This window comes from Molothrus ater, chromosome 1 (assembly GCF_012460135.2).
Source record: "Molothrus ater isolate BHLD 08-10-18 breed brown headed cowbird chromosome 1, BPBGC_Mater_1.1, whole genome shotgun sequence".
Classification (NCBI taxonomy): Eukaryota; Metazoa; Chordata; class Aves; order Passeriformes; family Icteridae; genus Molothrus; species Molothrus ater.
Window position 1 is genome coordinate 8,170,798 of NC_050478.2, and position 15,412 is coordinate 8,186,209.

Below are 15,412 nucleotides of genomic sequence, written 5' to 3' on the forward strand. Positions count from 1 at the left end.
GTAGTTGTGTGAGGCAGTGATGACAGAACCACTTCAGCCAAAATTAAAAAAGAGCTTTGGGGAATGTAGAATACAAATATACATTAGAGCAGGCATAAAAAAGGGAAAACTCAACTGATACCTGGTTACTCACAGGGGGAATCCTGACCAGCTAGAGATGTGCTTGCAGGTGTGGTTCAAACCTCAGCTTAGGGGCTGCTGTGCACAGAGGGAGGCAGAAACCAACCCACAGCTTCCACCCAGCCTCAAAACCCACCCCACACAATCATCCTCCTGCACACCATTGTGAGAGACAACTGCTCACTTTGAAAATTTAAAAAGGTTTATTAAACCTTAACAAAAATACAACAAAGGACTACATAAGGAAAAATCTGCAGTGCTGGGAACTGCCCTCTTGGATACCACATGGCAGGTTCATCTTCAAGATGGATGCTCAGTCTTTTATCCCCCTGGGGGTTGCATCAGCCAGCCCTGGCCCTCACAAGGTCTGTCAGTCAGCTCTTCTTTGCCATTTATCAGTGGAAACTGCTTTCTTGTCACTGGATTGGAGGTCAGGTGTTGCCATGCCTCACCCTCTAAGCTCCAAGCTTTTCCATTCCCCACTGCCCCAGGTAAGGGACACATGTGCAGCCTTCTTTGTACCTGTCCTGGACAGCCAAGGCTGTCTGATGGCAACAATACAGGGGGAAAAGGGAACTACAGGGAGAACAGAGGACATCTAAACTCCAATAACATAACTATGTTATAAATGGTGTTCAATTTGTGTTAAATTAGGGCTGAGGTGAGAATTGTTGTTTTGGGGTGGGTTGATGAATATTTGTTGTGGGTCCTGGGGAGAGGAGATCCAGGGTTTGGTGGGGGCGATGGTCGAAGGCGGCAGGTGGTGGTTGGACAGGGGACTTGACCAATCATTTGATGCCCCAAGAAAATGATTGGTCCAGAAGGAATATTAATATTGAAGGAATATCCAATGAGAACGCCAGAAACCAACCAATCAATGCGTAGATCCAAAACCCACCAATCCTGGACCTGAGAGGGGTTACAAAAATGAGGGTTTTGGTTGAGTTTGGGGTTTTTCTCTTTCTGAGGAACTTACGTTTTGGGGGAGAGCCCAGCGTGTTTGGGACGCGTTGTTATTTTTGGCTTGTTGCGTGGGAGTTCGAGCTTATCTCAAACTCTCCATGCCCTGTAGTCTGGCCTCGTTTGATTTTATAACAACTATACATCACTAAAGCTTTTCTTAATATTCACAAAATAGTTATCTTCTAACTGCAAGAGCCAATCATCTCATTATCCATCTACAACACCATCCTTGAGGAGACTGGTGTCCCTTTCCAGAAACCTGTGTCACCTCACCCTGCCCCATGGGGCTGTGGGTGCCCACCCACGGCAATCCCACAGCCCTGGGGAGGGTGTTGGGTGCTGTTACCTTTCCTTGATGCCTGTTTCTGTTCCAGGGATGGCACACCTGGCAGCCAGATCGTCACGGAGAGGTTTGAGGTGACGTGGGAGAGCGTCATGGTCAGCTCCCACAGCGCCATCGTGCTCAAGTTCGACGGGCGCGGCAGCGGCTTCCAGGGGCCAGGCTGCTGCACGAGGTCAGGAGGAGGCTCGGCCTTCTGGAAGAGAAGGATCAGCTGGAAGCTGTCAGGTGAATGGCACTGTTATTGAAGGAATTCATTGGGATAATTGTTACCGTTATATTTTCTGGAAAAATCTCCTTGCCCAGGATTCTTCTCCTGGGAAGCCTCAGAGATAAAGGAAAACAATATTATCTCTGAGAAGCCTCAGAGAAAAAGGAAAACAATATTATCTCATTTGTTCCTCCTGTGTTTTGCTGCTTTGGAATGTGGTTTAGACATTGTTTACCAACAATGTTTCTTTGGTTTCATGTGAATTGTTTTTACTTAATAACCAATCACCACCCAGCTGTGTTGGGGCTCTGGAGAGAGACACAAGTTTTTCATCATTATCTTTTAGCCTTCTCTCTTTATCCTTTCTCTATTCTTTAGCATAGTTTTAGTATAGCATTCTTTAATATAATATAGTAACATAAAATAATAAATTAGCCTTCTAAGAACATGGAGTCAGATTCTCAATTCCTCCTCCATCCGGGGAACCCCAAAAATACCACAGATGATTAATCCAAGACTCATTAGTCCTGGCTGCTTTAATGGTTTGTAGGGTAGAGCAGGGAGATGATGTTGTACAATCACAAGTGCATGTGAGAGGGAGCTCATGTCAACCAGAGCAGAGGGAGAAAAACAAGCCTTAAACAGAGCTAAATTAGAGCACACTTATCTGTATCACATGTTCAAAGCCTATTTATTTTTATCTCTGTAGAGTCATACAGCTACAAACAAGGAAGCTTGAATATCTGTTCCTACATTAATCTTTTGCTTGCCTGGTATTTGGAAAAAATCCGTCTTTAAATCCTTAAACTTTTTAAGCAGAATAACCAGGGCAAAACCCTAAATGTCAAGTCCTGTCATATTGTTAGATTTATTCTGCACATAATCACGTTAAAACCACTATCAGAGTATTGCAATAGCTGTGCAATAGCTTATTATGGCTTCCAGAGGTAGTGCAGGTTATTTGTTGCCATTGCTTGGTCAAATCCAACACAAGAGGTTGCAAGATTAAATCAGAGAGATCCATGTGAAAGCAGCTTGGTGTGATTTAGATTGTCTGTGTCAAGGGGAAAGGGCTTTAAACTGAAAAGGGGCAGGTTTAGATTAGATTTTGGGAAGAAATTCTTAAGTGAGAGGGTGTGAGAACTGGCACAGCCTGCCCAGAAAAGCTGTGAGTGCCCCATCCCTGGAAGTGTCCAAGGCCAGGATGGATGGGGCTTGGAGTAACCTGGGATAGTGGAAGGTGTCCTTGCCCATGGCAGAGAAGTTAGAACTGGATGAGCTTTAAGGTCCCTTTCAACTCAAACCATTCTATGATTTTTTTTTTCTGGGGCCTGTTTAATTTAAAGCTGATTAAAATCACACTGGCTTTTGCTCTTAAAGAGAAAAATATTTTTAACCCATTGCTTTTCCTCTCTCATGTTCTAGGACAATGCTGCAGGAGCATTTCATTGATAAAACGAGAGTCGGTGTGTTTGGGAAGGTAATGCTGTGACATTGCTCCTCTGTGCTGTCCCAGCTGCCTGATATGGCTAAACAGCTGAGTTAAACCCTGACTTACTGAATATATCAGTGGTGACTTCTTATTATTATTTATTTTTGGGATAGACTGCAGCTTGCCCAGTGCTGTTAAAGGTGGAGGCTTTCATTTCACCAATGAACTCATCAATAACTTCTTTTAAATTAGCTTCCAAGTGCAAAACATGACTATTTCAGAAAACATCATCAGGCTGATTTGCCATGTGTGCCTGGCTGGGAAACAGCCACTGTAAAGTACAAACAGTTTGAGATGAGAGTGGAACTGTGAGTGGAAATTGTTTACTTGAGAGACAAGGGCTTGGAGTGGGTGAGGAGAGCTGCACGTAGAGCAGCATCTCTGCAGGGAATTGTTAACAGGCTGGCAGCAGACACTGAAATTGTGATGCTCATTTTAAGTAGAGAAAGTCTGTAAGAGAAAGTAAACATTTTGGAGAGGTAACAGATCTGGTTAGAGCTACAGCTATAAAGTGAGATGAAAAAGGCCAGCTCTTGGGCACACAACCCTCCTGCCTCCAGGAGAGTGCCAGCCACGTGAGCAGGGAGACGTCCCTTGGTTTGTGTTTCTCCAGGGCAAGTTGTTAAAGGCTCTGTAATGGCCAAGCATTTGGTGCAAGGTCTCAGCTGCCCTGTTTCTGTACCCAAAAGCAGCAGTGCCTCCCAGCAGGATCAGTGACACCCTTGTCCTGTTTCTGTTCCAGGATTATGGTGGTTACCTCAGCACTTACATGCTTCCAGCTGGTGAAGACAACCAGGTGTTCACCTGTGGAGCTGCTCTTTCCCCAGTGACAGACTTCAGACTATATGGTAAATCCTCAGCCCACAGATCCCCCTTCTGACCACAAGGGATGTTTCTTCCCTATCCTTTCCCAATTGCCATTTTTCTTTCCCAAGATCATGCTTATTTTTTATTCTGTGTCTTTTTAGGAGTAGCCATACACCTTTTTTCCCCACTGAAGCAATTTAACTGCTCCAGTGGGACCAGCCATGTAGTTAGAGCAATCAAATCACTTTATTAGTCCTTTTAAATAAAGGAGAATTGTCTTTAAGCCCCTCCAGCCTTTGCCACCAACCACCCCCAGTGCCTTGAACATGCTTCCTTCCTGCCTGAAGCACCCATCCATGCAAGCTGAGGTCCAGTCTGCCTGGCCCATCCTGCCTCTGACCACAGCACTACCCTGCACGTGGGGGTCCTTTCACTCAGGGATAGCAGTTCCCTTTGCACTTAGTGCCAGTGACAATCAGGGGGCTGCCAGGGAACTCAGTGGTGCTCAGCCAGACTTCAGGAGCTGTGCAGTTATCCCTGAGACCAAAGGGAGCTTGCTCCATGTGAAAGGAGAAAGGGACACACCCTGATAGAGCTCTTCTATCTCAGTTGCATTAACAAAGGAAAAAAGAAAAAAAGGTTTTTCTGTTTTATTTAGAGACCAGAAGTCTGTGGTGATGATAACAGACTGTGGTATCACACATATCCTTAGTGCATTTTCAAAAACTTTCAGAAATGCATTCTCTATAATTAAGGCCATGTTAGAAAATAAGGGTTTTTTTAGCATTTGCCATATTTGACTCAAAAGCACCAGTGTATTCCTGACTGAAAGTGATATTTTCATTTTTTCTCTTCAAGCTTCAGCCTTTTCTGAAAGATACCTGGGCTTGCACGGGGTTGATAACAGAGCATACGAGGTAACTGCATGCACACTGCATTTCCCTGATAAAATGTGAACTGGGTCTGAACTCTTCCTCCATGTGTTTCCTTTGGGAGGCAGCAAGGTTATGCAAGAGGGACTCACTAGTGAAGCTCTGAAGGTGTCCTTCAGCCTGCTTACTGCTTTTCTTGTCTTAATAGTAATCATGGATGAAGTTTTTATTGATTAGCCCTTGTGTCTGCCTCTCTAAATTGGGTAAATACAGTTTTAGAGATTGAAGGAGCTGAGTGACTCAAATGTGCCCAAGAGGACACAGTGTCACGACCTCCTGGAAAGCTCTTGCCAATGATCTTGCAACTTTGATTCTCTCTGAAATAAACAAATTATAGTGAAACTCATCTTGACTTTCTCAAACTTTGTGATATTTCAGATAGGCAGAACCCTGTGCCAGAACTGAGCAGGACATGGGAAAGGAAGCACAGCACCAGTTAATACAGATATTGTTTAATACACGTGATGGGATCAGTTGGATCCTGTGCTGAAATTACTTGGAGGCAAAACCTGATAAAGAATAATCACACAAACAAAATTAATTATATAGAAAATCTATTCAGCTTCCAAGCCTTGTCTCCAGCCAGAAGACATGAAGGTCTGGCACTGTTCTCACAGAGAAAGCAGATTCCATCCTGTGCCCTCACAAGGGAAGATTTATCCTGGCTACCTAAACTCTGAGTTCATTGTCTCTCAAATTTTGCACTCATGTTCTCTACATTAGTGCAAATGCTTTTTTTGTTCTTTTAGAAATTGTTTGTATTTATATTCCCTTTTGCATCTGAAAGACAACGCTGAGAGCAAAGGTGTTCTCAACAGTGGACACTTGAATTTCATATCAGATCCTCTCCCAGGCTGCCAGAACTCATTGAGGTTGGCTTCCAAAACACACCAAAGTCCCTCCAGATGCATGAAGTGTTCTTAGGCATAGGCACCCGGGCACACTTTTCATCAGAGTTTTTCATTCACTTTGATATTTTCCACGTATTCTACAGTTCAGGCTTTTATTGAACATTATCACAACAGAAGAGGGTCTCTGACATGTTCCTGCTGCTGACACTGCCCTGCCAGCACAGGGTGGGGGTTTATCTTACCTCTAGATTTTTATAAGTAGCCAGGAGAATATGCTGTGCTGGTGTCTGCTTGTTATCCTGGTGATAAAGTATTAAATGGAAATAAGCACTCCTATTGCCTCCATATAAATTGCTAATTCCTTACAAGTTTTTTAATCTTATTGCAACCTTTACCTTCACAGATCAGCAAATTATCACACAGAGTGTCATTACTAAAGGACCAGACATTTTTGATCATTCATCCTACTGCTGATGGTAAGTTAGCCCATCATTTGAGTTCATTATATGTTTGTGATAGCTTTGATTTTTGTTAATTAAATTTGTCTCTTTAATGCTTGCAATCTGTTTTTACAGAAAAAATCCATTTTCAGCATACTACAGACCTTATCACACACCTAATTAGGGCAAAGGCTAATTACAGCTTGCAGGTACAGTATATGTTTCTTTTTTTTCTCTTTGAACAGTTATTTCCCTATTTGAACTCAAGCTGCTGTAATGAAGCAAGGTTTGAAAAACCACTTGCAAACTCAGCCTAGCAGCAGAAGTAGCACCATCATATCACATGTTTCTATTAGTCCCATGCTTATGTGACATCAGTATTTTGGTCTGGACAGTTGTAGAACAATTATTGAATTACAGTAAATTAGCTTGTGAGAAACATATCCCTAAGGAATTTCTGCATGTTGACTTTCTTTGGGAACAACAGAACAAATCCAGGATGAATTTTGGGGAAACAGGGTTTTAAATTAATCCAACCAGAAAAGTCACAAAGATATATGTCACGTAAATCTGACATCCCACTGGGAATGGCACAGCTCCACTTTCCACCAAATTATATTTCTATTTTGCTGAATGGTCCTTGTCTAAGCCATTAAATCTTTCAAAATGAACGCGCCCTACCATCCCTGCCTAGACAACCCATCATGATCCTCTTGCATTTCTTCAAGTTACCCGCTCCATTTTATTGAAAAGTTGAGTTTAAACTATTTAATTTCTGGCTTCACAAATTTTTTTTAATTTATTTACTTCACCACCAATATTTATTAATTTTTAAACTTGATAACATTTTTGCTTTAAAGCCCTCATTTTAGTCAGTATAACCTAATGCCATTTCTCTCCAAAACTGCACGTTTTTGGGTTTTCACAAGGGAAGTGTGGGCTAGTTCTTCTTCTTAGACTGAACCTGTTCAGAACAGAATTAAATGGAAAGCCCTCCACCCCAGAAAGGTTCCTTGTGAAGGAAGATGCAGGTCTGCACTCAGAGCACTGTGGTGCCCAAATTAGTTGAGTTTAAACTATTTAATTTCTGGCTTCACAATTTTTTTTTCTATATAATTTCTTCTTCAGCAGTATTTATTGATTTTTATACTTAATGACATTTTTGCTTTAGAGCGCTCATTTTGGTCAGTGTTACTGAATGCCATTTCTCTCCAAAACTGCACGTTTTTGGGTTTTCACTAGGAAAGTGTAGGCTGGTTCTTCTTAGACTGAACGTGTTCAGAACAGAATTAAACAGAAAATCCTCCACCCCAGAAAGGTTCCTTGTGAAGGAAGATGCAAGTCTGCACTAAGAGCACTGTGGTACCCAAATTACCCTGGGCTCAGGAGCATCCATGGGAAGCCCTGGGATGCTGAGGAGATGCAGGGGGTTTGCAGCTCAAGCTGCAGGTGTGGTTGGTCACTCCTGAGCCTTTCACACACTCTAAAAGGTGTGTATTTACCTGTTTCTTTGCAGATTTACCCTGATCAAAGCCATTACTTCAGCAATGCAGCATTTGAGCAGCACTTGTACCAGTCCATTGTCAACTTCTTTGTGGAGTGTTTCCAGGTTCCAGACAAACTCCCACTGGCCCCACTGAAAGAGGAGGAGGAGGATGATTAACCCTACTTGTCCGTGCTAAGCACAAGGCAGATCTCTCTGACAATATGCAACTGGATCATTTTCCTGAAGAAAAAGATGTTGTTAGCATGTATTTAAAAAAAACAAAACAAAACAAAACAAAACCAAACTGAAAGCAGCTCCTCTGCTTTACTTGACAGCAACTCCTTCCTAAATGGAAGAACATTAAGCATGGTGAACTCAGCAGAAACTGCTGTCTGAAATAAATCCATCACAACCAACATCTTCTTTTTCTTTGGTTGGGTTTTTTTTTTTCTTTTTTTTCTTCCTTTTTTTTTTTTTTTTTGTTTGCCACAAAATGACTTCTAGAATGAAAATGGTAAGACATTGAACTTGAAGGAACACCCCAAGAAACCACTTTGAGGACTGGAAGATTTGATGTCTCTTCTTTGCAGTCAAGCAGTAGCAGTGAAATCCATCATCCACATCAAGGTTGCTATAGCTAGCATCGCACTGTGTCGGAACAAAAAATCTAATCTAATACATGGAGAAGATTATAGCACAATTATTTTGAAGGATACAGATTCATGCCTGCTCTTTTCCATCTCCAGGAGGTTTGTCATTGCTACAGGATACACAAACCCAGTTGTGCAAAATATTACTACAGCTACACTGATCTTTACCTCCCCGTAATTATTTGTTAATTTTGTATGGTGTTTACTTCTGTTGTTCATTGGGTCTCATGCTTACCTTATTAGCTTCTCAGCTTGTTCTGGATGGGGAAAAAACATAAAATTAATTAACCAACTCACTTTAGACCTCAGGGGTCTAATGAGGCAATGGGACTTGAGCTACCCAGATATTACAAGATCTATTGGAATAAAGCAAAGAAAAACTCACTCTTGAATTCCCAAAATAGCTCTTGCCAGCAAGATTGAGTATTTTCTTTGGCAGCCTTGAAAAATATGCACATAAATAAGCTAAATCAGCTTACATTGTGATATTTTTTATTGCAACGTAGAAAAATATGCGACAGTCATGATTATTCTTTCTCTTTCTTTAGAGTTGGAACAAATGGTTGGTAACCTGCTAGGGAACAGCTAGGTGAGGCTGTGGTACAGGAATTTGTACCAGAGACTTCACACATCATCTTATAAAGCCATGTAAACAGAGACAATGTGCAGAGATTTACTGCACATGCAGTCTGTGGCTTAGTTTTATTCCAGGTCAATGATTAGCATATTCCAAACACATTTAATTGTCTCTTTTGTTCACACTAGTCTTGACAACCATAAAAGAAAAAAAAAAGGATTTTTTTTGCTTTAAAAGGTCTTAACTGTTCATTTGAGCAGTGGAAAGCAACTTTTAAAACTCCTTGTGAAAACATTCAGCTTTCAGAAAGGAATCCAACCTCCATCCACTTCCACGTGCTGCATCATAAGAATTTTGACAGTGTCGCTCCTTGTAAAATATTCTGACCAAATGTACAGCCAGTATTAATACTGTATATTTCATTTTGTTGTATATAAAGGAATGTAAGTCAGCTCTTTGTCAGATCCCCAATCCAATATTAGTCTTGTGTTCGACATGCATGCGGGAACACTTCTTTGCTGGTCAGGACTCCTTAGAAGAACTAGCTTGGAAATATAACAATTAATGTCATTTCTTTTCTTGTTTTAACAGCTTGAATGTCAATGCCAGTTCCTACTTTTTACATAGTACTGTGGGTAAACTCACATCCTGACAGCAATGATGATGTTTCCATTGTGTTCTTTAGTGTGTCTTTTTTCTTACCTTTATTTTAAGCTTTGAATGTTGGTTGTACTTTGACCATCATGAAAAAATATATTGATAAACCACAGGAATTACCTAGTTTGGTTGGGATTATCTCCTTTAATTTACAGTGCATCAACATTGTGTGAACAAGAACTACAGTGTAAATCTGCTTTATCTGGCAAAAAGCCAAATAGACCATGAGAATGCTGCGTGTCCAGATTTTGCTACGCTGAACAGGCTCGAGAGCCTGAAATGAACTTGAACTGAGAAACATAAAAATCTGCTCTGTCCACAATCTTTTTGTAGAAAGAACTTTAGGATGTGGCATGGTAGTGTTTGTTCATTCATGGAATAAAACATTATTTTACCACCCTGGTTGCTACTGCTGTTATTTTGTGTTAAATTACTAAATAAGCATTAAGTTTCTGGAAGTGCTGTTTCCGGTTGAATTGAGCCCAAACTGACACGTGCTGATTTGCTGCACATCATCAGTGCCAGGGTGTTGTCCCATCAGCTGACACCCACTAGACCAAACCAGATTTAGAAGAAGAGAAATTTAATATTTCAAAGCAAAACCGAGAAATTATTGAGGACACTTACTCCAGTCTTTTTTCCCAGCAGATCAGTAAACAAGAAAATGGAGCACTGGGACAGGGAAGGACAGATTGCAACAGTACAAAATAGTTTTGCTGTTATTTTGTTTAATTATCTAAATGCAACTATTATATTTTATTGTCCAAACAAATCAAGCTTGTACTCTCAGCTCCCTGGCATATCTGGATGCCATAATGTTCAACTGTGGCATCCCAAAGAGGAAGAGAACTAATGAGCAGTGCCCTAATTCAGGAGGGAACCTCAGAGGGAAAAATGAAGCATTGCTGGTAGCTAATTAACAAAGCCAGGCAGCCAGCCATGTTTGTAATTGTCTGTGGGTTCAGGCATAGAGCTCATAAACCCATCCAAGCTCTGCTCACAAGCTCAAGCCAAATAAACACTGCTTCTTTGAAGGGTGGGAAGGAAAAAAATTGAGTGAATGAGAAAGGGAATGTGGGATGTTCCCATGGGAAGAACAGTGGAGTCTGCTGTTTGCAATGGGGACAAATGACAATTTGTGGGGGAGACCAAAGGTACAAGGCCAGTTCTGGTACCTGGGACATGCTCCTGCATTTGCTGTCATGCCCATGTTGTCCCAAACCTCACCTGGGTTGGCAGTGACCAGGCTCTGGATGTTTTAACTTTGCTTGTTGGGTCTCAGGGCTCATCTGCCCTGCAGCCCTTGCTGGGGCAGGCACAGGACTGCCAGACCTGCCTGGCTGAGGGCTGGGCTGAGGACAACTTCTTCTTTAACCTGAGTAAATGCTGGCTCCCCGTAGTGCTCATTCCTCCCTGGACTTCCTGCCTGCTTTCCACTGGCAAATGAAGAGTAAATGGCAGAAATGGAAAAGATACCATAAAAAGCTCAAGATCTCAGTTGCCAATTCCTTAATCGTGTTGTTTTACTGAGCCCAGTGTTTGCTTATTTTTATTCTGCCCTCTAAAGTAAAGCTCCCAGCTGGAGGCTCAGAGTGGAGCTTAGGGCACTTGCTGAGATTTGCCTCCTCTTCCCACTTCAACTTTGCATCCTTTCCCATTCACAAGGTTACAGTCTGAAAGCAAACCCAGCTTTGGAACCCCTTTGGAAACTAGGAAGAGACAAATATAAAACCAGCATGGTGAGCCCCCTCAATAAGCAATAACCAAAATAAATTCTTTATTCTAATAGCTAATGCATGATGAATTTTTATTTTTTTTTTTGCTTTGAGACATTCATTAGAAGTCTCAGATTAAATGATGCTACATTCTGCCTCCTCACTGGAAAAACAGCTTTAATCAAGATGTCCATTTCCATGACTGAGCAAAGAAGAGTAAAAAGCAAATACAGATGGAGCAAGGCCCCAGGAAAGCACAAAAGTAAACCATGCTCCAATATTCCTGTGGAATAGCAAAGTTCCCTCCAGGCTGTTTGGTTGGTTTTTTTTCCTTCCTTCGCTTTAAATCTATCTTTTGGGTTATTTTAAAGTAAGAAACAACTCTGTGAGCTGATGTAAATGCTCTCATCCTTGCTGGGAAAGGAATCCTAACAGTGGTAACAGCTGTTGTCAATGTCCTGAGCTGCAGTTTGTGCTGAGCCGTTCCAGTAACTCAAACTGACATGTAATATCCAGTGAGTATTTGGAACCTGCCTGCAGAAGATCCTGAGCACCTCCTCCCCACCACCTCGTTTGGGAGCACTCAATGTGAGTCCTTCACCCAAAAAACAAAACCCAGAGCAACGCATGAACAAGGCAAATCCTCTGCTCCACGTTCTGCTCTGAAACACCACAGGAAAAGGGGGCAGACAGTCAGGAGCTCAGATTCTGGCTGTGCCAGCTCCTGGTTGACTTTTGTTCCCTATAAATTCCCATTTGAATGTGCAGAAAGCAGGGGGTTCTCTTGCCTGTACTTGGCTCCTTTGTCATCAGAGCAATGCTGCCATCACGGGAGCCATGGCACAGACGGGGAAACGTGGCCACCACAGGAGGCTGGCATGTGATGCCAAAAGTTTGTCATCTGTTAAAAAGTGTTGCAGAGCAAAGGGGAAATAAGCCCAGAGGTGGAATAGCCCATCCTGAGACACAGTCCCTCCTCTGACAAGGTTAGATAAACAGAGAGACTCTCCAGACATTTTCATTCTGTGCACTAAGGCAGGTGCCAAAAGGCAGATGAGAAAAGCAAGACTAACACATTAAACATAAATTTCCTAGCCATCAAGCCTCTGTGGGATGTCTGTAGGAATCTAGAAATCAATGTGAGCTGAAGACAGCTGAGATCTGGCTCCCAGCTCTTCCTTGGAGCTGCTCATCACAGCCAGCACCCTCGGAGCTGCCAGGAGCAAGAAGCACATGTACCCATGATGATGCTGAGAGCTGCTGGGGGGTAACAGATATGGGCACATTCTCACCCAGAAACCACCAGCCATGCCTGCAATTTTATCCTGAATGTTAAGCTCTGGAAGTTAATGGTCACTGAGGAAATTAGCACTGGAATGTGAGCAGTAAGCAAACTCAGAGAGGGGCTGGAGCCATGGCAGGAGCAGAAATCACTGCTGCAGGACTATCAGCACAAGAGCTGGTGATAAGGTTTTTGTCAGATGATGGTGATGAAGGTGTTGTAAGGAACAGGAGCAAACAATGTCCCAGCTCTGAGCGGAAACAAAAGCCAGAGCTGTGGAATCATTTTTAATCCTTATCGTCTCTGCACAGTGGGCTGCAGTTCTTCTTGAAGAGGCATTTTTTGAAAGTAGAAGCCCCAGAAACATTAAATTCAAACCTCATGTCTCTGTGATCCAGTAGACTTTTGTTTTCACTGTGATGATTCTGATAATTACATCATTTACAAGGAAATTGGGATAGGAGAAACTTCTTCACTTGTCTCTAGAGACAGGCTGTAAACAATTTATCTGCAACACAGCAACAGCAGCCACAAACTCAGCCTAAGCTTCCTTAAAGTATCTGCAACTCTGCCTCAGCCAATAATAGTTGGAAAAGTACAGTCTTTACCTACATCAGGATTTTAAAGAGAAAATATCCTTCATCCCTTCACTCAGCATCATCAGAAAAGAAAGTGAAAAAAAAGGAATTAATGCCCACTTCATTGGATGCAAAGACTTTCTCTATCTGCAGTAGTTCTGGGTTACCTCTTCTGGGAACTCCTGTAGAAAGATGTTTTTAGGAAATACTCACAGTGCCACAGTTTCTTCAGTACAGGTATCAGCAAGTCTCATGGAGGGGTGTAGTAAAATGCAGATGTCATGGAACATCTACATGGAACATCTCTGCAGCTTGATGCCTCACGTTTCAGCTTTTTATATTTTTCAGATTTTGTGCTACTTTAATGTGTAGTTTTGAGCTTTATATCAGGGGATAGTAAGCTCTCTTCACAGAGTAGGGAGACAAAACAATTCCTTCTCTAGCTGGGGACCATGGACAACTGACCCAAATTTCAGGCCCAAGAGCACAAACAACGGCAGAATGAAGAGAGAAAAACAGAAAGCTGTAATTGGACAATTAACTCCAATATGCAAATGGACCAGAATTTATAAAAGTGAGAGACCCCTTGAGCAGTCGTCCATTTTGTGACCATTTTGGTTCATCTTGGGTGTAGCCCTGGCCGGGCTCTTGTGCTGCCCAAGGTGGGTCCATTGAGGCCTTCTAATAAATCCTCACTTTATTCTTTAACTCTGTCTAATCTCTGTTCTAGGTCAACCTTCACAAGGCATCAGCTGAGACAGCCAATCTAGACTTTATAACTTTTCATTCAGACTAAAAAGCACTTTATGGCACAATTTCATAGAATCATGGTTTGGATTGTGTCCTAGGGTGACTTTATGATGCTTGTAGCCCCAGTGATCTGTCCTGTTTATGCTGGATATTGAGTTTTGCACCTTTAAGCCTGGTTCCAAGAGCAAAGGGGGAGAAGAAAAGCCCAGTTTGTTATCAGAAGCTGCACTTGCTCCCCCACATCCTGCTCATGGACTGTGCCGTCTGCAGCACAGACATGCAGGGGAGAGCTCTCCTTTCCTATTTAGATAGTTTATTTTTAGCTAGCTGAGGCAGAGAAGTTCCCTCGACTGTGGTTTTTCTTTTTCTTGCAACTATCCAGCCCTTCTCTGGACTGAAAACCCAATAAAACACCAGGAGCTCACACCTGTGGCCCACTGGGCCCAGGGACGCAGCATTTCCAGCACAGGAGGGACTGACAAGAGACTGAGTGAGCCAAGCTACCCCCCACAACAGGGACTTTCTGAATTTGCCATCTCTTCAGAACAGCAAGAGGTTTCATTGCTTAATATTATTCAAATTTTATGCTTGTGAACACTTTGCTTGTTAAACAAACAGGTTGTTTCCACTTTTCTGCAAGGAAATCTTTTCCCGAACCAGCTGGAGGAAGGGCCACTTGAATCTGCTTTCTAGAGGGACACATTTGGAGGTTTCCTCCCAAATTTGCCCTAAACCAGGACAGGTTGTAAGGGACCTTAAAGATCACCTAGCTCCAACACTCATTCCAACCCAAGTTTATCCAGCCAGCTCCCTGTGCCCACTTCCTGAGGGCACACTCTGTGGGCCAGGCAGATCTGGGTGAGCAGACCAGCTGCAGATATCTCCTTTCATCCCAGAAAACAGGGACAGCAAACAGAGAAAGTATTTGATTTGTAAAGGAATGCTTCCTAACCCCTCAGTTTTCTAGCAAGTTGCTGAGCAGAGCACAGGCACTTGCAATTCTGTATTTATTACACTTTCCAGTGCTGGGAAGCTTTGGAGGGGTAGGATGCCATCTGCTGCTCCAATGGGTTACTTGCTCCCTCCTCATCCCTTCACAGTGGGCAGCTCCCACTAATAGGGGAAATTTGAAATATATTCAGGACTTTTGTGAACATTTTTTCATCCATAAAAAAAATACATTCTCAGATAACAGAAAATGGAATGAAGAGTTTAATCTCACAAGCACTGGCTCAGTTATGGAGAAAAGTTTGTGCAATGAACAAGGCGTCCTAGAGAAGACACACAATATTTACCCACAGACCAGCTTGCCAAGAAGATTGGATTTTGTATAATTTCCAGTTTAGTGCCAAGAATTGCTGCTAATTCTGCCAGCACCCATCCCCATTACCACAGAAACAATCACCTCCACATCTGTGATGGCCTGTGACCCTGAGATATGGCCCCAGCATGGCTTCCTAAAGCCTGCAGAGTGAAGAACAAATTAAAACACCCCATCAGCTCTCAGGGACCGGAACTTAAACCTGCAAGCAAGCTCTATTAAGTCCAGTAATAGACACCA

At 42.5% G+C, this 15,412-nt stretch overlaps 1 protein-coding gene across 1 annotated transcript in view; it reads left to right on the forward strand.

Moving 5' to 3' along the window:
• The window catches only part of DPP6 (dipeptidyl peptidase like 6), a 417,816-nt gene extending 407,893 nt beyond the window's left edge, over positions 1 to 9,923 (forward strand). The window contains 8 exon segments of the mRNA XM_036398554.2: positions 1,458 to 1,579; positions 1,582 to 1,651; positions 3,060 to 3,114; positions 3,869 to 3,974; positions 4,792 to 4,850; positions 6,120 to 6,192; positions 6,292 to 6,365; positions 7,673 to 9,923. Of these exon segments, the coding sequence (XP_036254447.1) occupies positions 1,458 to 1,579; positions 1,582 to 1,651; positions 3,060 to 3,114; positions 3,869 to 3,974; positions 4,792 to 4,850; positions 6,120 to 6,192; positions 6,292 to 6,365; positions 7,673 to 7,819 (706 nt within the window). The 3' untranslated portion in view covers positions 7,820 to 9,923.
• Positions 9,924 to 15,412: the final 5,489 nt, after the last annotated feature.